This window comes from Taeniopygia guttata, chromosome 3, assembly GCF_048771995.1.
Source record: "Taeniopygia guttata chromosome 3, bTaeGut7.mat, whole genome shotgun sequence".
NCBI classification, from domain to species: Eukaryota; Metazoa; Chordata; class Aves; order Passeriformes; family Estrildidae; genus Taeniopygia; species Taeniopygia guttata.
Window position 1 is genome coordinate 42,042,707 of NC_133027.1, and position 21,448 is coordinate 42,064,154.

A 21,448-nucleotide genomic window follows, 5' to 3' on the forward strand; every position below is an offset into this window, starting at 1 on the left:
AGTATTTTTATCACTTCTGTTTATTTTCTAGCACTGCCAGTTACAGAGGTATGTTAGAAAACCTTAGAAGAGAAAGAAAACTTCTTACAAATTCATGTAAATGTTACCAATATTTACTAAAAAAAAAAAAAATCCTAAAAGCTACAGTTTTGAAAGAAGGATCAGAAAGAAGCAAATTCATTAATGAGTTGTAGCTGCCCCTCCAGACGGGGTGCTTCCCCTTGCAGTTATTTCTCAACTGCCTGGAGGTGGAGAGGCATTGTATTCTGGCAGCAGAACTGCATGGGCTGGTAGAAAAGCCCAACCTCTGACATGCTGCAGAGAGGGAAGCAGGAGGATGAATCAGGTCCCCTGACTCTAACTACCCATGCATGACCTGTGCTTTCCCTTTTCCTGGCAAATGTCCTGTCTCTCTGATCCACACACTCTAGTAATACGTACAAGTCTCCCTTGTTGGTGTGCTAATGACATTTATAATTAAATACCGAAGTCACACTTAGAGCAAAGTACCATTCTAAGAGACAAATACCAAACCTTCTGCAAGCAACTCAAACCCTCTGTCGTAACAGGAAAAGATTAATAGCTGGCTCTAGTTTCCAGGCAGCAAAGCACCACACTTCCAAGCCACATATCACTGTAGTGTGAGGATGACAGACAGTGTCAGAGGTTTGGTTTCCAGTTCAGGCACCCATCAGACCAAGTCATACTCCGACCTTATGAGTATGTGACCTGGCTTGTGAATTAACTCCCGCTGCCCTGAGCTCAGCTTTGTTCATCTTAAAGCCAACAATATACTAAAAGGATTAATCAATAGGTAATTCATGAAGTTGAGCACCATAAATGGGTTTAGGGCCATAAGCAACCCTTTTGTTGGGATTAGCGCGTTGAACCATTTATTTAGGTCAAAGAAAGACATAGTCTTTGAATGGGCAGGGTGCTGTGGACAATGGCAGCAGACATTAATCAATTAGCAGCAGGGTTCAGCCACTTCAGGCCCCGGTGTGAAACCATCTCCAGCCCACATTGCTGGAGACGGCAGACGCTATGTCATCTTTATTGTTATATGGCCAAGCTTTTAGTTGAAAAGTCCACTTGTGTACACTTTCTAACTTTTTTCCTCAGGGAATATGAGAAAGTTCAGCACTGGTGTCAGATACAAACACAAAACCACACAGAAGAGGAAAAAGTATAACAGGATTTTTGGTTATCTCCTATAACTAGTGTTATATTATGTATTATATGTATTTCTCATCAAAGCTAAGTGTTTAAAAACAACTAATCCTGACAGGGATAGGAAAGCAGGAATTGGCTGGGCTCCTGCCTGCTGGTTGTCTGCCATCTACAGACCTGAAATATGGGATAATTAAAAAAAAGAGAGAGGGAGGGGAGAGAGCTTTTACTAGTACTGTCGGTGGCAGAGCACCCCGAGGTGATAAAGATGTGTTTGCAGTCATGCACCATTAGGGCAGCAGTGAGATGTAATTGCAGGGCAGGGTGGCACCCACGTCTCTCTGCCTGTTGCTGGAGTGGCAGAAATACTACCCAAAAATCACTGTAAATTCTTACCACCTTCCATCACTCTTTTGAGGTAGGTACTGTAGCTGTCACTGCTCTCTAATAATAAATGATTCAAAAGGCAAATGCTAATGCAGGTTATTGCAATGATGGCACATCCATTGGTGAAGCTGATAGCAGACTGACTTGAGGGGAAAGCACAAGCCCCTCCTGGAGAAGCAGCTTAGTTGTTGCAATAATCCTGCTTTCTGTGATTCCTCCTTTGTCAAGAAAACATAGTTTTCACCTTTTATTACATGAAAATAAAAAAAATATAATAATAAAGTTTCCCTCTGCTGCAAAAATGTAACAACTGTTTTCTAATTGAAGTCAGCTGCTTCTGTTGTGTGCCGTGTTCAAGACATCATTTTCTAAGCGTGTGTGTCAAGGTTTGACTGTTTCTTCTTGCAGTTCAGTTCTGTTTAGAATCAAAAATGCTGACAAGACCAATAAATATTCATATTCTGCCAGGATGGAGATTTGTTCAGCTCTACTGTAGTGCCAGGAACCAGGCTCAGACACAGCTTTACATCTTATTTGTCAGATAATTCAGCTCAGAATCACGACATTCATTGGGTTACTAAATGAAAGGGAAGAGGAAGTACTCTGGTCAGTACAAGATTGAAGGCCTTCCTTTAGAAGAAGCCTAGAAAAGGCTGTTTACCACAAAGTATCATCTGAAAAGAAGGGTCCAAGACTAAGTCAGACAGATTAAATCTGATACGGTCAAAATAGCAACCAAACACTCCCTTTCTTGCATGAACAATGTAGAAAGCACAAATAATGAAGGAAAAGAAACAAAAAAAACTCACACAGGGACGTTTTCAATATAACAAACTCCTATACTTCACATACTTGTAGATTTTAAGCAATGAAAAGCAGCACCTTATTGATAAAGCAAGGAGTTCTTCACACTTTCAAGAGACACAAGAAATTTTGCAAGATTTTCCCCACTCCCACAACAGTTTTCAGTGAAAATTTTTTGTTAAAATTGTGGGCAGACCCATAGCTAAGAACTGCTAATTTTTGATCCAAAGCTTTAAAAATTCACTTTGCCAGCTAACACAGAGGTCCTACCTTTACTTTCTTGATGTCTCAGATGACCTTTATTCCTCCTTTTCCTCTCTTTAAAGGCAAACAACTTGCCTTTAAGTTGTTTGCCTTTAAGTTATCATGTTAACTTTAAGTTATCATGTTCTGCTTATTATATTCCTCCTACTAACTGAAACTTTGATTTCAATCAACTATTTTAACAAATCAACATGAACATAAGTATCTTTCAAAAAAAATAATTTTCTCAAGATAGTGAAAATAGACATTCCTGCTTCACTACATACATCTTTAAAACACTGGGAACATGAAGAACATTGAAGCAATGACTAGTAGTTCACTTTTAAAAGACACACAAAAGATATTACTTTTGTCTCCTCAATCCTGATTGCATCCAACAGATAGTGCAGAAGCTCCTGGCTGTCCTGCTGCTGGAACCCCTTAAATCGAGGAGCCCTATGAAAGAAACAGGAAAGAAGTTTAAATTATCTTGGGAGAGTCTTAACAAGACAACATCAACATCAGACACTTTGCTGGGGTACAAATAGGTACAATTCCTGCAGAACCTCATGGGGCTTTAGGAAGCTCCTGGTGCAGCAGGCAATTTTGCCAACAAGGCTGCACTTTAACCTGGGTTGCAGTTTGACTCTATGGAGTATGGCTTAACTAAAATACAGATTTGCCAGTAGAGCCTCATCCATGCTAGCAGCCCTTTCCTGACAGACTACACCAGTATTTCCGTACCACCAGACATTCCCAATGTCATAGAAGAGAGAGAAGGAAGATTTTCCAAGTGCTTAACCTCCTTTGTTATCTCACCCTTTTCTCAATCGAGGAGAAATCTCAAATGTGCATAAACAGTCCTTTTAGATCACCAGCAACATCTGCATTACCCCCACAAGCCAGAAGAGGAAAAATGTCTCTTTGTGACTATGCTCCCATTAACACTGGTGATCTTTTAGGCAACTGCACAGGGGTAATGTTGCATCAGTTCTGAGACAGCCATTCAGTAGCATCAATTACTACTATTCAAGAAATGTTGAATTCTTTTTTTAGTATTCACAGCACCTAAATGTACATCTAAATGTACACATTTTTCAGGCATAGATTACATAGAATTAGATAGATCCTTCTCCTTACCACAGCCAGAAGGCTCCTAATAAACAGTTTGAATCTTCAGGATTTTGCAACCCCAAATGAATGAAAAGTATTCACTACTAACACATTTCTGTTCACATTAAGTGTAACTGACTGGCCAAACCATACCTGTCTTTCCAGGCAGGTTACCCTTTAGATCTTTAATTACGTTCTTGAACTACTTAATCTAAAATGAGATTCCACAGAATCACAAGGGGTTGGGAGAGACCATTGGAGGTCACCTAACCCAACCTCCCTGACCAAGCAGGGTCTCCTAGAGTAAGTCACTCAGGATTGCAACAGGTAGGTTTCTGAATTTCCAGTAATGCCACCAAATGGCAGCTGTGACTCTTGCTACAGACTGAGGCAAGCACACACAGACCTAACCATGCACATCCCTTCCAAAATCTAGCACAGGGGACAACTGGAGTAGCATAGCTCAAACAGGAATTTTATCAAACTGGCAGAGCAGCCAGAAAAACCAACCACTCACTCAGCTCCTCAATTTTATTTAATACACACTTTAAAACCAGTTTTCACTCTGAGCTGTGGATTGCATGCTGTGGCTAGCCAGTACACAGAGGTGCAAATACATATTGGTATTCCCCCGGCACAATGATCTCACTTGCCCAGTAGAGCTCTTCATCTGCTCAGGGTTCTTGAGGGTTAGTGAGGCTTCAATCCCACTCATACACTAAAGCTGCTCAGATTTGCCTTAGAAGTTTGTGCTCATGGACAGGAGAAATTAAAGGTGGTCAGAAACCACCCCAGATGTGCAATGTGCCTACAACAGTAAAATGTAAAGCTGGGCAAGGTGTCAAGACACCAAGTTAGGGCGCAGAAGGACATGGGCTACAGGCAGGATAGTGACACAGGGGTCTCAGCTTTGAACTGCTCCCCGCAGGCACTTTGGGGTGTGTGTAACTGGAGAAGGACTGAAGGTGACAACTCAAATGTCTAAGGTCAATGCCTAAAATTAAGTGGAACAAATCTGGACCTGCATATGCAAAACAACATGTTCACATTTACAAATAAGATACTTTCACATTTGCACTTGATATCTAGTTTTTGAAACAAAGTTGACAATATCCCTAGTTAAAAATGATGTAATGATGCTACTGTACTGTGAGGCTTACTATAAAATCTGAAATCAGTAGAGAGGGTAACTTTATTAAGCCTTCTTTTGAAAGTGATTTTTTTTTATGAGCAAGTCAACCTCAAAAATTTATTTCAAATTTTAAAAACTGAAATAATCTTAAAAATTAAATATTTTGGTTAATATTCCTAAAATATCACCTTTTCTTCTACTAAAATCACATGTTTTATTTCTAATAAATTTTATTATAAATTGAAAATACTTTCTGAAAAGCCCTGAACCTTTATTTTGGTTCCAATAAAACACTCAATATACATTAAAAAATAAATAACATATGTAGCTGCATGCACGTTTACATGCATGCACACTTTCACTTTTCAATTCGTCAAAACAGTTTTCTCTCACTGAATGTCCAGGAATCTGAAAAAAACCCAGAATGCCAAAAACAATTTAATTCTGAGAAATCTGGTTAGTTAGCCGCAGTATTATCATTAATTTATGTGAAATTTATTGTTTTCCTGATACAGTGAGAATCAATGAGAATATTCAGCCCATCTCCTACAACACAGGCACACTAATAACTCCAGTATAGCAAGAAAATCCTCCACATATACATGTTGTGGATCCTGGTACTAATAGGGATTTTACTATTTTTTAGCAACAAAACAGGACCTCTTCAAGAGACACTATAATAAAAGGGAAGAAAAATTAATAATTACTTGACAAAGGAGCAAGCAAAAATTCCAACACTGTTACAGGAGGGTTTTTTTTTTCACTGCAGAGACACCTCACAGAACAAAATCTTCAATGCAAATCAGGAAAAAGCCCCACACATACTTTTTGTTACTGCATTATAACCTCCCACTGTAGAATATACAAAAATCATTTCAGGTGCAAATTAATTTCCTAATTTGTATTTCAAAGTAAAATAATTTACTTGCATGTTCCACACAGTTTTATTCGCTTAAATTAGAGAAGAGGAAATTAGTTCAGCCATGGAAGTTTTTCATTTTCATTTGTTTTGGGTTTTTTTTTTTTTTCATTTTATTAGAACACAGTGCATTTACAAGTACAAGTAATTTACAAGATTATTTAGGCTTCTCAGGGACTGTATTAAATTTATATGCCTGATTTCAATGGAAACAAGGATGATGGGAATGTAACAGCTACTACTTTAAAGGTGAATTGGTAGGGAAAGTGACTTGTAAAGATTCCCTGTAAGGCTGAGTCATTTACTTGGACTGACAATTTACATCATTGTTAACACTCCTTAAAATATATTTAATCTGTCATTCATGTACAAAGCATGCTATGTAATGTTGCATATAATTCTAAATATCTCATGTTTTGTGAAAAAATACTTGAAATTAGTGTATTTGTTTTGGATGGGGAACCACAAGAGGAAACCGAAAAATAACAAAAAGAAAAGAAGGAATTTTACACCTCACAATGCATTTACTGGAAACTTCCTACACTTTTAAACCAGTATGAGAGACAAAAAAGGAATTAATCCATGCTGATACACAGAAATCTGACAACTAAAAGATGTGTGCTCTCGTCTCCTTGAAAATATGCTTCAAGCAATATCCTTGGCAAAAGTGGGGGACTTGGAGATGGTTGGTTGAGTTGACCGCTCACAGATGTGCTGACATATGGAAGCCAGTGCCAATGCGATACAACCTGTTGTACAGTGTCAGCAGGATAATGACAGAACAGGTTGAACTCCTGCTAATGGCCAGAAGTGGTGAAGGACAACTGTGACATCTACTAGCCTCTTGTTGCTCATCTGGAGAGCAGTTATAATTGCTTGACTGTCAAGTTAAAAAAATACTTTTCAGGATGATCTACTTCCTAGAATGTTGTAATAACAAAAACTACATGGTAACATAGTATTAAAAAAAAATAGTTTTAACTCCTATATTATATTAATTTGATGGAAATTAAGCTATGCTTTAAAAACAGAACGGGGATGCAATTAAAGTCATTTAATCATACTGCACAGAGCTGTCATACTTTTACTGTCTTTAATAAAAATCTTCTCCGAAGTTATCCTTTCAAGAATTACTATTTTTGTGCAGAAGATAGCCTAATACCTTAGAAGATATTAGAAACAACAATGAGCACTTGGAAACAGAAAACAGAAGATACTATTCAATTTTTTCAGTAAAGCAACATGCACAAGAATCCTTTGATGTAGTACATTACACTACATAATTCTGCTTGGTAGGAGGTGCTTAGGAGGAGCCCAGCCAAACATGGGCTTGCCTCCACATGCAAGTAGCAGATAACACCAGTCACAACTGTACTATCTAAAGGGCATGGATAGACAGCACTTAACTTGCCTTTGGATGTACTGGCTGATTTATTCCACCTGGTTTGTCTCACCTTCCCCCAGAAGGGAAAATGAGATACCTCTGCTTTCTTGCAATGCACCAGATCTAGTCTTTCTTCCTTTAAGTCCTGCTAAGATTTCCAACAGTACTCTGCTCTGACTACAAGTTCCACAGGTTAGCCCTATAAAATGCTAAAAAAACTCCTTTTCTTTCCCTGTCTCTAAATCTGTTGCTTTTCAGTTTCACAGACAGCTCCTTGAACTCTTATGAGGGCAATTAAAGAAGCATAGCTAATTTATTATTCGTTGTCTTCTCTTGCTGTCATGTCTTCTTTTCATGTTCTCTCCTGCCTGAAATCCCAATATTCAAGTCTCTGTTGACATAAAGTCTTCCTATTTTTGTTACCACTCCCTAAATTCTGGTTAACCAAAATGGAGAATACACTGCCAATGTACCTAATAAAATTACTGGTTTTCTTCTTCATTTTGTCTATAAACTCTGCTTATACAGCTCACCAATACCACACACTTAAAATACCTGTGTTCTCCAAAATGCTACACAGATGTTCCTTCTGAGCAGAAGTGAACATAAAGCTCAGGAACACATAAAGATGATTGCTGCCAGCACACACTTTTACGTGCAATTTGCCTACTTTGCACTCAGAAACTTATTCTTAAAATTATGAAAACTCTGACAAAGTTTGCTGAAAAAAAAAAAAAAAGACATGCAATCTCTCAACTGCCGCTGCCCAGAAGTGTAATCTCTTCTGTCAGATCTCCTCAACATGACACAGCACCACCAGCAAGGCACACGGAGGCACGACAAGGACACAAAATAATTCCTAACTACTGGTCAAGGAAACAAACTGTGTGTTCTGCTGCTATTATACTTACATGGTAAAAGTCAAATGAGAAAAATAAACAAGCAATACAATCTTTTCTAAGAAGATTATTTTTCAATATCTTCTTAGATACAGCAGTATTATTTAAAAAGAAAAGGCTCAAAAAGACTCCTTAATCAGAAAAATCCTATTTCCTTTATCTCTTATATCTTGTATAACTTTACCTTAGTTTTCCTTAGCATTTCCTCTCAGAAGTGATAAATGTGGAATTGTTTAGGTTTCCCCTCCGAAATTATCATTCTGTTAATATCAACAGTCCTAACCACACATGACCTCAATTCTGCCAGTCCCACTTCTGCCTTCAGTTCTACTTTCTGCACATGGAAAGGAAGGATGAATAATGGTCTTTGAAGAATAAAGACCTATATAGATTTTGTGAACACCAACAAAATCTTTGTTAGGGAAGTATCTTTTCCTGCATGGTAATGTAGCAATAATATACCACTATTAATAATTATTTAATGGAGGTTTGAAGCAGCTAAATTCTGTAACTCCTTTCTAGACTTATCACTTACACACTGTACTTGCTACACAAAACTAAGCTTTCTTCCACCAATAAAATTACTCAATCATAACAAATAAAGGAAATAAAATGTATGTCCTCTTAATACATCAGTGTTGCATTAGTCACTAAGTCTCCAGATAAGTCAGAAGTCTGCAGTCCTGATATTCAGCATAGTGGAAAACCAACAGAAGGGCCCCGTAGCTATGCTCACAATCTGTCCTCATAAAACATCTGACAGCTGCAACACTAACAAAATTAACAGTGGATGAATTAGTACCAGACACTAAACAGTTGCTATAGAAAGACTCATCCACTTCTTTTCTTCTTCTCCCCTTCTTCAACCTGGCTACTCCACCACTTGATAAAATTAACACTTGGTATCATTTTTTTTGTTATTTAATTAAAAAAAAAAAAAGAGAGAGCACCTTTCATACACAAGATTATGAACTTCACACCATGATCTCCTCAGACTCTTAAATAAGCAGTTTGCAGTTGCAAATGACTGCAAAACGACAATGTACCAGTTCCCTTACTGCTTTTGAGCAGAGAACATGTATCCACTTGCAAGTTTTGGGACAAGCCAGAGCTGTAGCTGAATGAGGCAGTGTCTGCACCCTTTTCTATCCTATACTATCTGTACAATCTCCTTCATAAATTCTTTACTGAATAAAAGTATAGTGATATACTGTATACTTGCACTGAGACAGCAAGATCTGTGATGGGGAAAGAATGAATTAAAAAAAAAAAAAAAAAAAAGAAAAGGAGGCTGTAATATATAAACCCAAAACATTACTATCAGAATAGTAATGTCTTTCCCCATGTCCTTCTCCCTGGTAGCTGTGTCAGTGTAGTTCTTCCTTTGACACATTCATCCTGTCATCTCTTTAGGAAACTTGTTGTTTGAGCCTTGCTTGTTGTATAAAAAGACTTTGTACTAATGCAATATGAAGACCACAGGTAGTGCCTGCCTCTAGGATTACTTCAGCAACACAACCTCTTGGCAGCACTCAAGAAGCAGTTTTACAGAGAACGCTGCAGTAACACAGATTTCTTCCTAGATGAAACTCCTGCAGTCTTGCCCTGCTCTCTCTTGCATTTCAACTTCGATGAAAAATAGAAAGCCAACTTGAAAACAAAAGAAAGAAAAAGGCTTGTAAAAATGGCATGACAGAACACTGCATTCATACTGTTAAAGCTAATAAATAGTAAATGTATTCAGTTTGCAAAGATAAAGATTTCCCATTCTCCTACTATTACCACTGCACACTGCTGAGTTTTCTGAAACCCTGTTTCTTGCTTGTTCCACCAACAATGAGAAAACAATCCAAAGACCAAAGCCTTCTGTCATACCTGTCCAGCCCCTTACTGTCCTTGAACATCTAACTTCTCACTAATACGATGTGGCTGACACTTTTGTTATTGATAGTAGAGGATTTGTATCTAAGTGGTGTTATGCAAAGATAATGAAAGTAAAAAGTAGGGCTGAAGGCGAGTGATGGTAGGAGCTGGTAGATATATGTCTAAACAGCAAAACTCTACCAAACACATTAAAATGCTTCAATTTTAGCTGCTAGTTAAAATGTATGTACTTCTTAATGATTAAAAGACAACAACAACTGAACAACTAGATAGCTGAGATTTAATATTGACATCGCTCAATGACTATAGACACACAGAGCAGACATAAAATACCTGTCACTTCTAGAAATACCATGCCATCTGAAGCGCACTGCATTGTGATTATTTCACAATCAATTTGCTAAGGTCGGCTTCAAAACATGTTTTACATAATTTTTTCCCTTCAATCCTTAATACTAACTGGGAAAAAACTACTAGTATTATTTAATAATTTTCCTTCTATTTCCCAGCCAAATTAAATTCTTACACTCACATTTTTTGAGAGAGCCTTGAAACACAAGGAGGAGTGAGAAAACAATATAGTTTTCTTCCCTATATATTGTTCTTCCAGGTAGATAATGCTAAACAAAGAACACTGCTCAAAAATGCTGTACAGTAACTTTACACACATTTCCTTTTACAGCTCAAAATAATCAAAAGGAAGACAAGCACAATAGAAAAAATATAATATTAAATTTCTGAAGCTGAATTTTGAGAATAAAGAAAAGGCAATGACTTGTTTCTTTACAGAATTAAATTGTCCCTGCTCTATTAGAAAAGCTTTTGTTTCTTTCTACCATATTTTAAATCCATTCCTGCTCAGTAAGGTTGTCCTGGAACTCCGTGGTAGGAAGCTGCAACTTTCCTCTTAACTCTGCTGCTGCTGCAGAATGTTTAAATTTCCATGCAGTAATACTGTAGCAAATAAACTAACATGCAACATTATTCTTTTTTAAATATGAGATTCAGATATACCATCCTCCAGTTACTCTGCTTCTAGAGATTCTGTTACTAGTAATTCAATATTTAAATATTTGTATCAACTTTTAAGTAGGTCTTCTACAGGTGTTTTTAAAAGCAAGATTGTTTGCATCATAATTTAAAGTACCTACAAAGCACCACTGTAAACATTTTCCACACCAAGAAACAGGAGTTTCTTTAGGGCTTGTAAGCTCTTTGCAATCTGCAGCCATATGCCATTTCAGTACTGCTTCAAGTCCTTATTTGTTAGACCCTTTTTAATTTTGAATTGATGCCAAGTTTAGACATCATAGCAGAAGTTCCCCATTTAAAATCTTATTCTTTTTTACAAAATACCTATGTACACTTTGTAGTCTTAGCACAGCTTTATGCTAACAAACAACAAAACCTGGAAGGCAGTCTTATTTTCTTCAGATTTACCATGCCGTCTTCTGGCCCCCTCACACTCAGTTGGAAGCCCATTGAATATCCATGGTTATGAACTGGGCCACACATTACACAAAGAGCAGGTACAACCCTGGCATGCAACAAGGAGTCCTTCAACTTTAAAATATGAAGGAGATGTTTTCTGGACTGCCTGGTAAAAACCTAACAGTTTCTTTAGAAAGGACAACAGACATTACACACTTAGAAACACATCACTGGAAACTAAAATTAAAAAAATAAGTGAAAGATGAGCTTGAGGACACAATACATACTTTTGACAAAGCTGGCTGAACAGCACTTTAGGAGACAGAGGACCTTTTCCAGCCTCCCTCATGCTGTGAAGGAACAAGAACATTGCTGAAGTCAAAGGTCCCGGGCTGGACAGGTTTACCACCAAAGGATCCTTCAAAAACAAAGGTAAATCACACATCAGATTTCAAAAGTAATGACACAAGACTTCTTTCAAGTTACTAGATACATGATAAAGAGCAATGTAACGTTCAGTCTTAAGAGTGTTTCAGGATGGTTTTTTTAAATGTTCATGTCACCCATTTGATTGAAATAATTTAAGAGCAGGCTTATTATTTAAAGGAGTATTAGTTGCAAAACTGAACAATTTTTGGTGCTAACCAATAGCTTTGGAAACAGGCACGTCAATGAGCCAGTCTGGTTCTCACAAAAACAGGCAACCTTTGTATTACCTGCTTTACTCCTACCCTCACATGCGCTGAAATTCATCTGGACAGGCAACCCAGGTGACCACCTCCGTGGGCCAGCCTAAGATTGTGCTCAGTGGCTCTCTACTACCCAGCCTTAGGAATGGGGCATCCAGCTTCTCTGATCTGTGAGCCACAAACTGAAATTTCCACACATCTGGCAGCCACAGAAACACAACCTGTTCCTCCACAAACCAGGTGCTGTGAAGGTACCAGCAGTGGCTCACAGCAAGGGTGAATGGCATATCCCACACGTCCCCTGTGGCATTGCGAGACAGGCACAGGGTGCATCTGGCAGAGCCCCTCTTGGTATGATGTTCAGCCCAGCCAGAAGGTTCTGGGTCTGGAAGGATCTAGCCAGCAGCCAATCAAGCCAATTTTAAAGCAGAATTTTAAAGTCCTGCACTGCTTATACACCACATGTCACAACGACCACAGACCACCAGCTCTCCTTAACTTGCTCCAAGGTTCCTATGTGCCCCCAGTGCTTCCTTCTAGCTGGCCTGACTCTCAGAGAAACAGATTACAAGTGCCAGACAAACACTTGGAGAGGGCACGTCATCCAGAAAGCAGATCCACACAAAACATGAGCAATATGTATACACACAAATATAAAGTATTTGTTTTATGTGCACTATCAGAAGGTGGGAAATGACCCCTTACCAAGCAAGAAGCTGCAGGTTTCTACATTGCTATTAGACTACTGCAGCCCTCTTATTCAATGTCAAATTCTGCACTGGCATACAAAGACCAGAAAACACAATATTTGCTCCAAAGACTTAATTTTAATTGTAAGCATTGTCATGAAATGAAAAATAAATCTTTCAGCCTTATGGCTGTGCAAGTTACACATCAAGCATAAGACAACACCTCAGTGGCTTGCTAAGCCTTCAGGCAAAAACAAGCTCCAGACCTCTGTTGTGGCTCAGGATAACTTCATGAAACATCTTGCTGCTCTGAACTGCTACTGGAGGAAATAAAGACAGCAATGCACTGAATTTCACACTGTTCTTGCCTGGAGAAGCTATGAACACCACCTACAGCAACACAGTGAAATCATCATCAATTCAGAGGTATCTGAAACAAATTACCACTCCTCTACCCACACTGCCACCAGAAAGCTCACAGCAAACAGCAGGAAAAAAAAGAAAAAACTAAGAAAAACTCCTCTGCAAACTGTTTCCTTCAGCTAGCAGAGGAAAAGGGGTATTATCTTTATTGCCAACAACATATAATGAAACCTCAAGTCTCTAAGACATGACTGGAACAGCAGAATATTCTTTGGATAATAGCCATAGGTGAAACTTTCCCATATGCCTGCAGTAAGCTTGAGGACAAATTTGTTCCTCACTAAAATGTTGCTTCTCTAGATTTAATCCCCTGGCCTGTGAAGCATGTAATAAACTTTACAGGCCTTATCAATGAATGGCAGGGATGGACTGGAATAAAATATTTCACAGACACTTTATAGAGCCAAACACTATTTCCTGTATCATACATTCATGCTGAAGAAATTAAATGTAAAGTAAAAATAAGCCAGATGCTCTTTCTTAAGGTAAGGCATTATTTGATACTTCAACATCACAAAATGTGAAAGCAAGTAATTCTTCCTCCTTCTCCAGGGCTGAGTAATGATTTGTGTAAAAGAAATAAGTTCACAGGTAATGTAAACCCACTGAACAATTAAAATGTGGAAGAAATGGGAGAGTAACAGTGTGCCTTTAACAAAGATGTGATTTCCTCCAGCTTCTTCCCACGTTTTCCCAAATTTGTATTTCTCAGTGCATACTTACCAATTGAGAATCTGAAGTATGACAGATTTTTAACTTTGTTCCTTTCTCCTTTATCTCATACATCAGTTCATTTAGAACATGAGTCTGTGCCAAGTTCTTAAAGGAAAAAAAAAAAAAAAAACCACTATAAGAAACATGCAGAGAGTTCAATTACAGAGTTTCTTTAGTTATATATTCTAGATTCAGGGGTACACCAAACCAGATATACTTCATAACGTGTAACTAAGGTTTAGATCCAACCACTAGAAAGAACAATAAAAAAATCACTGATCTGACTGTTACTAAAATTGTATTTATTTATTTTTCTGTAATTTCAAAATAGTTCACTAGTAATAACTTTTTTATTTATGTTGAGCAACAAGATTCTTTTTGGGTTTTTTTTTAGGATGAGGACATTATTATCAGAAATCATTTGCCTCTTTTAAAATCTGCAGTCCCTCTCACCATACCCCATGAAGCACAAAGGCTTTGGCACAATGAAAAGTATTACCCTTCTGAATTGAGGAAAGAAATCAACTCAACATATCTCATCTTTGTTTCTTTATATTTGTTCAACCCTGACAGCAGATCACTTAGGCTTCTACAATGTGCTAAGTATGGACAGATAACAATTTGCAGTTTTACTATCCATTTAATGAATTTTCCAATCAACATCATAAACACGAGGTGTGTCAGTGCAGAAAACCTTTATAGCAGTTTTCTTTCACTTGTTCACTTATCTGCAGACATAGAGATGTCTCTGCTTAGCTGACAAGCAACAGGATGGTGCAATATAAAACCCACTAAGGCTAATGCTTTTTTTGAGGCTGTTGGACTGCTTGTACACTAAACATCAATAGATGTGTATTAGTATAGCTCATTCCTCTTATTGTAGTCATAAAAATACATAATAGATAAAAGTAATTTTATAACTGCATCCATTGTAGGGGTTTAAAATCATCCCAATGAATAGTGCAGACATTTACATTATGCACACAGTGCCACTATTCACATCAGCAGTATGGTGATACCCTGCATTAGCCATGACTAATAATGCTGAACTTCAAATAAAACCATATGCTACAGTACAACCCACGCACATACGCAGTGTGTAAAACACTTGGCATTTTCACTTGTTTCATTACTGTGCAAAATGCCAGTGATGCAGGAATTTTTTTTTATTATAACAGGAAACACTCCTTGGATAGCGAAGAGTAAAAAGAATTTGAAAAGGACTCTCAGAAAGCAGAATGAAGATTCGTAATACTCAAAACCTTTTCAGAAGCCCATAGATTAAAACAACTTAGTATTTAGGAAATCTGTTAAGAGAAAGTGGCATGATCTTTCCATCTTACCTGCATGACAGCATTAAAAAAGCAGGTATTTCCTAAATTATTTATTCCTTTAACTGGAACTGATGCACCATTACCAGAGGTTTTCCCTTTCAGTATTTCACTTGTTTCACTGTTTTCTTCACGAAGACGTATGATTTTTGATGAACCTATAATTAAATTATAGATTAATATGACCACATAACTGCATAGCTTAATCAATTAAGTCCTTGCATTAATATGTTTATTAATTTTAACTATGTTAAAATTAATTATCAAGGAAGATACCTTGATAACACTCTAAGCTGCTATATCCAGTCTTAAAAACACCAAAAAAACCAAAAAACTAGACATCAATAGATAAAGCCCTGGGGGGTAAAAAAACGCCCTCAACAACTACATATATCCAACAAAACCTTCCATAATAATCATACTGTCCTATAAGACTGTACCTTCCACAATTAAACAAGTAATAAAAAAGTAAAATGAGTTATTTATTAACAATAGGCAGCTGAGATATATGTTCATCATACACATCAGAAACACCACTCAAAGGCTGCTTTTTGGTGCATTTGAAAGGAGGTAGCCCAAAGTTACCACTGAACGCTGCAAGTCTTTATCAGCTACAGTGTACCATTCCAACTGCCTTGTCAACAGCCCAACTGGACTCATTATCCCTACATTTGCTCCTTAACTCACCTCCCTTTGTCACAGCCTGAGGAATTACTAATGCAATCCACATACATACAACGCTAGTGTTTTAATTTCAAGTAACAAAAAATTGATAAAACTATGCTATAACAACCACGCAATTCCTTGTTTCACTTATTATTTAAATAGATGAGGGGCAGAAAAGTTAGACAGTCATTAACTTGTAGCCTAGAGGTAATGGAAAGACTTGCGATAACAATATTTAGCCTTGAATTCTTCTAGCAACTTTCATACTGTCATGGTTGCAGGACTAAATGTGAACATTACTGACATCTGCAGTGTCTTAAATATTGATTAACAATGCACATCAATGTAAACGAGTTATGGACTTAATAGATGCCAAGAACTGTGATGCTACAATCTCTGTCTTGACATATGAATTCATGTATTTGTTCTAATGAGTTTCACATTGAAGTCTCATTAAAGTGTTCTTGAGAAAAAACTAACAGACCTATTTACGTTAATGAAATTCTCATGCCAAAAGGTTCTTTTATGTACACTCCTAAATACCTTCTTGCTTAGAAAATGAAAAAAAAAATCATTGCATAAAAAAGAAGTCATTAAAATATCTATTGTATCTGGCAATAAGCTTCTGACACAGTCTGCCTGCAACCTACAGTGCCATCGAGGTGTAACTATTCTTCCAAACTGTATAAGAGTTTTTCAAAACAGATTTAGAGGTGATTTGCTATTTAAAAACATTTTTAAATGTTCTTGTTAACAGTGCTTACACAGCTTTAAATTACTCTCCTTTCCACATAGATGGAAAATTAAGACAGTACAAGGGCAAAGTAAAATTCTCCTTGAAAAAGCAGACAAAGTGGTTTTGACTATAACAAACAACAAGCGAGCTGCTCACACCCTTAAACAGTCACTGCTTTATGGGCTACATGAAGCAACACCTTTTAAATGTCATGCTTAGAAGGGGAATGCTACAGTGTCTGCAGATCATGTACCCACAAAGCTTCAGAACAACCACAGCATGGGAATGGGAGCTCCAAGTTATCTGCAACTCAAAGGCACTGTTCTCTCTCAGAAGTTTAATAATATAACTGGAGATGTTTTCCCCTCAGAGAAGTGGGCCATCCCGAGTAGTGCTGGGGAAAAGAGATGGTTAAAAAGAGGAAAAAAAAATAGAAAAAAGAGTCAAAATTGTGGAAATAATTTGTGTATTAGTATACCACAGTTGTTGCATTTATCCATCGGCATTCAAAAACATCTGGGACAGCATCTTAAAGTAAACAATGTTCACAGGGCCATCTGGACAAAACTGCAGGCAAAAATTAAAGCATAAGCATATGGAAAAGCAGATTTTTCTCTTCCCTTTAGCAGTACAGGATGACAAATGTCAAACCTAGATCTGTCCACGCTTCACTGTGCTATGCTTTGCAGCACCACCTGGCTCTCCTTGCACAGCCACCAAATATGGACAGCACTGCCACAGCGGACCATATCTGCAGGGCAAACTCGATAAAAGCATTTCACTTCATGGTTAAATGGCAGCTTCACACAAGTAGCAAGGTTCCATTTGCTGAACCTCACATACAAATTATTTAAGGGAGGGAAAATAAAGCTGAAGCATCCAGCTTTGTGATAAGAGCTGGATGAATACGCAATTACAAAACACAAGAAATGAGAACCAGACATTCGATTGCCACGAAGCTGGATAATTAGGAGGATATATATACATATATATATATAGGGATAAGGATATATGTATAAGGATAAGGAAAAGTAGTAGCAAATTGGAAAAATGCCTGGATGGTGGTATCAAAGTTAGGAACCTCCTTTCATTCAGAAGGTTTTAATTACTGCCTTTTTATTTTTAATAAGTTTAAAAACACAATCCACATGATATTTTACTATGTTTTTTGTATCTGTGGAAAAATCCTGACAGAAATGTGCTGTTTTGCCATTACAAACATTGCCTGCTGCCTTGCTTATAACACATAGATATTTTTAAGTACATATACAGAGCCAGAGGAGGGACAGCAGTTTTTAATTTAGCTCTGCTCAATGTCCCCGGCTCAGTGATAAATGACAGACAGGCCTGAAGCTGAATGTTTACTTGACATGTAAAGAGTTGGTCAGTCTTAATAGAACATGCTGGTAATGATTGTGATAGCTAATACTTCTACAGACTGGGGCTAGAGGGTCCTTCTGCAAGATTAACCCAAGGCTACAAGCATGTTATTAATCAAAAAGCTAATATGTAATTTTTTTAAGTGAATTTGCACTGAACAACTGTTTCATGGACCCTTGCTGACTCAATCTTGCAAATCTGTAATTTAAGGGCAAGTTTTTGGGTATGAAAAGTGACTTTTAAGCCAGTATATACACAAGGATCCCAGCTGAAGGATTCCATCAAAACAGCTGTCATCTGCAGCTGCCCACAAGGATCTTCAGCTCCTGGCCTAACAGAATAAAAGAAGCAGTCCAAGTCATTTGTCCACATGCAGTAATATTTATTATAAAGGACCTTTTCATATTAATGAGAGCAGGAGGGGTGAAAAGCACAGAAGTAATTAAATTCAGACAGATTTCTGTCATTAGTTAACTCATCTGCTAGAGAATTGACATTGTGACCCTTAAGCTCTCTGCCTTTCCCAGGTAGTGTGGACATCAGCCCTAGGCAGGCCTGTCCATCCCCAGCAGGGACAGAGTATCCCACTGTGCTTGGGACTCACATTCAGACCATGATCCTCTGTCAGACTCTTCCTGCTGCTTTGCTGCAGAAGTGACTTTTCTGATGCAGTCATACAAGGCAAACTCTCACCTAAGTTGTGCCTTGATCACTGGAACCTTCTCTTTCTTTGACAAAGTGTATCTGGCTGCACAGACACTCTGCTTGAGCACTCTGCGAAAACCTACTGCCCATATCTCCACCCAGATCATCATATCCTACAGGCACCAGGTCAGTACCCACCTCTGGTCCCACCAATATATCCACCTCCAACTCTCAAGACAGCTGCTTCTGCACATAGACACAGCTTCATGCTCAGCAAAGCTTCCTAACACCACCCTGCTCTCCCTGACACTAGAAAGCCCCCTTCCCACTCTTCCAGAGCCCTGGAAAGAAGGGCAGCAGAAGCTGCTCCTCTGCTACAGCTCTTGCCTGCAAAGCACTCTTTTCCTGCTGCTCTTTTCTGCAGCTTTTTTTGTGCCTGCTCCACTCACCTGTGGTCCTGTCCCATAAGCTCTCCGGATGCAGGGAACACTGCTTTGTCCCACAGCTGCTCAGCACCAGCCTCATGGGCAGTGACTGAGACTCCTAAGCCAAATATTAGCACAGACAATGATTCACTCCACAAAGCAGAGCCACTTACTGCACCAGGTGTACAAACACATGCGGTGCTGACACATCCGTGTGCAAAGGGAAACTTATTGTGAGTTCCCTATCAATCAGTTTTGCCAGCATTTCAAACATTTGCAGCACACACGGACTTCTGTACCGCCTTTGCTGAAACTGAGCTCTGTCTGGGGGTGCAGATGGTATGAAAGCAAGAAGATAAATGACATCAAGGTTTTTTTCCAGCCAGGAGAGTAAGCACTATTGCTCATCTTTTCAATGCAACTTTTTTTTTTTAATTGAAAATAAGGGTTCCAGGAATATGCACTTTTATGCCAAGGTCAAGCCTTTTCTATTGAATACAACTCTGGCACTTCAGCTGAAGGTCTTCACAGTAAAAGCAAGGTTAACAGACTGCCTTTCTTTTACCAAGTTCTCATCATGCTGTATTATGAAATGTTACTAAATTGTCTGTCACTCCTTTTTTATCTAAAAAATTTAGGTGGCTTTTCTTTGAACACTGTACAACAATGAGAATCCAACCTTCAAAAAACAGACTGGTTTTTTTTCTGAAATAGTCACTAACTTTACATTTTGAAAGCTCCATTTCTCTAGCAGTGTTACAACACTACAAAATATAAACTGTTATTTTATTTCTCTGGGTTTTGCCACAATGTTATACACTGTAATGCTATTTCTCTGAGTCTTGCCACAATGTTACAACTGTAATTTTATTTCTCTGAGTCTTGTCACAATGTTATAAATTAGAAAAGACATCTGCACAGCGTGGAAGAGCAACCTATTCAAGGACTGCTTTTGATCCTGTATGTTCAAATGACTTGTGTTACACCTCAAAAGTAAATAAGTACATGGACAGGAAAGCTGACTTGTGTTACACCTCACAAATAAGTAAGTACGTGGACAGGAAAGGTAAGAATCCATGGTTAAAAATGACAGAATGCCTAAAAAACTTTTTTGTCAATGATTCAGTTTTCATTCCTTTGCAAGGAGCTTACTAGCAATTAAGCAAATTTGAAAGAAAATTTCTGGCCAACAACCAAAATTTGCCTTTTAGCCAAAGTGGATTTTCAGATTCAGAAAATCAACATAATCTGTTTTATTTTGCTAGTTGATTTTAAGTAGATAGAATGATCTCCTATGACTCCAAACTACATGCAAAAGTCACTTAAGAAAGAACACCATTTTTTTCAATATGATCCTTTGTCAATTGCTAATATTCACAGCAGAATGGAAATCTGCAAAGTTACCATCACACTACCTGTTTTTCTATACAAGTCTGCAACTCTCACATGTACTGTGAAATTATATCTATTTTTATACATTAGTTACAGCCATCAAAACAAAAAATCAAGTGTCTTAACTTTCACTGACTGGCAAATCCAGGCAGCTGAACTTACTAGCAAAACCTTGTTCCTCTGCTTGCCCCTCCGAACAATAACTTTAACCACAACATTCAAGAATATATCTTCTTTCTTCCCATTCTATTGCCACACAAACCAATTTAATTGACTGCTCTATAAAAATTATGCAATCTTATATTTCCACCAACATATAATTTGGCTTCTGTAAAGGAAAATATGCATAAGATTCACTTTTAAGACTGCAAAACAATTTGTTTTCTCCAGTAAATGAGCAGACACACAGATTGCAATGTCTCAGCATGGTTCCTGTGTACTACATGTGCATTATGTCCATGTGAAGCTCACAAGTGTGCCACACGGACAATACTGCACCTGCCTTTCTGTGGCAATCATCACGGCCTGCTAACCTTCTCCACAAAACAAATTTCTGGGTGGTACACCCTAGAAAGCAATCTTGTTTTTTTCTTCCAGCTTGTGCCCAACATGACCTCTTAACCAAACAGACTTCTCTAAAAAAAAGGGAAAAAAAAAAAAAAAAGAAAAGAGCAGGCATTGCTGGGTACAACAAACCATAGGTTCAGATGTGAAAATCACACAGCTGCAAGCATTCTTTTGGGAACCCAGAACTGGGATTTATCTCAATCGCTTAATGTAATTACAAAAGTCAGTCATGTAGTAGTAATGTAATTTGCACATTTTTACAGCTGAAGTGAAGTTGAATCTTTATGAGAGGCTGAGTGAAAAGCAGGGATCCTGCTGCCACACTATTCCACCACATTAGTACCAAATGACAAGCATTTTGCTTTTGTTTATTTTCCAAGATGCATTAATTAGGAAATCTATATAACCCTCTCTCACATGTTTCA

General features: G+C 37.9%; 1 protein-coding gene across 8 annotated transcripts in view; it reads right to left on the reverse strand.

Moving 5' to 3' along the window:
- USP45 (ubiquitin specific peptidase 45) overlaps window positions 1–21,448 on the reverse strand; it is a 48,950-nt gene that overhangs the window by 12,213 nt on the left and 15,289 nt on the right. For 7 of the 8 annotated variants that reach the window (XR_012054999.1, XM_030267635.3, XM_072926712.1 and 4 more), the window contains 4 exons: window positions 15,225–15,370; window positions 13,891–13,986; window positions 11,654–11,784; window positions 2,973–3,060 (listed from right to left, as the gene is read on the reverse strand). Coding sequence is in view for 6 of the 8 variants with exons in the window: in XM_030267635.3 (XP_030123495.2) it covers window positions 2,973–3,060; window positions 11,654–11,784; window positions 13,891–13,986; window positions 15,225–15,370 (461 nt within the window). In the remaining 2 variants the exon portion in view is untranslated. Of the gene's footprint in view, window positions 1–2,972; window positions 3,061–11,653; window positions 11,785–13,890; window positions 13,987–15,224; window positions 15,371–21,448 lie in introns of those variants that run through there. The other variant, XM_072926715.1, reaches the window with a different exon arrangement.